General features: G+C 51.3%; 1 protein-coding gene across 4 annotated transcripts in view; it reads right to left on the reverse strand.

Moving 5' to 3' along the window:
- HIVEP3 (HIVEP zinc finger 3) overlaps nt 1-2,134 on the reverse strand; it is a 203,558-nt gene that overhangs the window by 44,229 nt on the left and 157,195 nt on the right. For all 4 annotated transcript variants that reach the window (XM_015649382.3, XM_015649383.3, XM_015649385.1 and 1 more), the window contains one exon: nt 1,268-1,413. In XM_015649382.3, coding sequence (XP_015504868.1) covers nt 1,268-1,413 — 146 coding nt within the window. The remainder of the gene's footprint in view (nt 1-1,267; nt 1,414-2,134) is intronic.

Genomic DNA, 2,134 nt, shown 5'->3' on the forward strand with positions numbered 1-2,134 from the left:
TGTGGGAATGAGGCACGGAGCACACGGAGCAGCTTGGGAACACAACGGGTCCTGCTGGCCCTGGGCAGAGCCATGAATTTGGGAACTGAACACGGGATTCAGGCATGGAATTCACGGTTGTGACCTCCTGATGAGCCCCATTGGCACAGAGTGGCAGCCAGAGGGACACGGTCAGAGCTACGGGGAATTTAAAACTGAGCTCAGCACCGGTTTAGGATGGCACAGAGCAGGTTCAAGGGAATAAAACCCATCCCAGTGGGTCCCATGGGTCCCACCTGCAGCAGGAGGGTGGCAGAGATTCCCTGAGCCCATCAAAGCTCTCACTCTGGCCACAGCCAGGGCAGGGTTTGGATTTTTGCATCCCCCACTCCCTGCCCGAGCCCAGAGCTCCCACCCGGGGCAGAGCTGCCTTCTCCTGAACAACCAGCAGCTTTCCTGTCCCAAAGCTCTGCTTTCCCTCTCACTTTGCTAGCTGGACCATCTGCTAACGAGGTATTTTAAAATAAAAGCAAATTTCATCTGGTAACAGCAGAAAAACCACAAGCACAGCCTAATGAAAGCCTTTTGCTAACACACAGACACCAAGACCACCCAACAGCACGGGCAGAGCTGATAAATCCTGCTGGAAATTGCTGGCACTGATTTGGCCCCCTCTGCAACACCCAGGAAGGATGATTTTTAACTGCAACCCACAGACACATTGCTTGTGAGCTATTTTTTTTAAATTTTAAAGAAATAAACGGCAGCATTAGACCAGTGCTGAATTCCTGAGGCGCCCTCTGAATTACCTGGAGCCGAGGTTTAAGATACACATCAAATTAAGGCCTTGCATCCATTCTGGTTGGAGCTATTTCGGTTGGGTGGGATGGAAATCACATGAACAAAACTCTTCTTTTGTTCCCCACCCAAACCCCGGGCATCAGGACAGACCTGCCCAGATCCTCCTCAGACTGGGAACATCATTTTTGGGAGAAGGCTCTGGGAAGATTGAGGAGATACAGAGAGCACCTCTGTCACTTCAGAGACAGCTGCCAGGTGGATTTGTGCTCTTCACTCAACCACCCACTCAGAAAAGAGATCCAGGTGACTGCTGACTTAAAGACAGCTCAAAAATAGGAAATTAATGCGCTCCAGATCGGGAGGGCCAAGTTTTTACAGTGGCTGTGGAGAATAAGCTGGAATCAGCTCCATCTGCTCGCCTCGCCATCATTGTCACAACTCTACACAAGTGTGAGACACAGGAAGAGAAATAAAACCAGACACTCACCCTCCTTCAAAGATCTTGATCCTCACCGGCTCCCCTCGCTTGGTCACAAGAGCCTCTTCTTCTGATTTTCCCCTTTTCTCCTCTTCCTTCTCAGCTCTAGTTATATCTTTTCGACCTTCATTAGAAAGGAGCGAAGGCAAATGAACCTATCTCCCCAAAAGAGCAAAACAATCCATGATTACAGACAGAATCACTGGCAGGCAGACACAGAGCAAGCAGCCCCAGCAGAGCCAGCGGCGTCCCCAGCGCTGCTCCCCACACCAAGGGCTGGAATTGGGGCACCCTCCTAACAAATGGGGCCTCTCTTCTGCATTTGGGGCCCTGAGGGTTGTGTTGTATTTGCTGTGAGCCCTGACAGGTTTTTTAATTGCTTCCCTCCAGGTTATCCAGCTCCTGCCAGCTGGAGGAGTGAAGGATGAAGAGAAGTGTGGTGGCTGGGGTGACTCTGAGCGTGTGGGGTCTCTGTTCCCAAACCTGTCCCTGGCTATTCCTCTCTGAAATACACATCTGAAAGGTCTGGAGAGGAGGAATCTGCACAATTCCTACACTGAACCTCCGGGTTTCCCCCTCATCCACACAAATTTGGATTTCAGCCTGACATAAATCTCTCGCCAGGCAGCGCTCCCGGGTGATTTCCTCTCACTGCAACCCCGCTGCCAAGGGCACAGCGCAGAGAAAGCCACAAAACCCACGGGAGAAAAGAATCCTCAACCTCCCCACACGTTCCCAGGGTCAAATCTGCTTTTTCTCTGTTAAATTGCCACTCGTTGAGGGGGTTTTGTGTCTAAACCCTGTCTGGCCCCAGGTTGAAGTCATGCCCTGACACCTCACCTACACGATGAATGTTGTTTGTTAGAGCATGGACCT

Source organism: Parus major, chromosome 23, assembly GCF_001522545.3.
Source record: "Parus major isolate Abel chromosome 23, Parus_major1.1, whole genome shotgun sequence".
NCBI lineage: Eukaryota > Metazoa > Chordata > Aves > Passeriformes > Paridae > Parus > Parus major.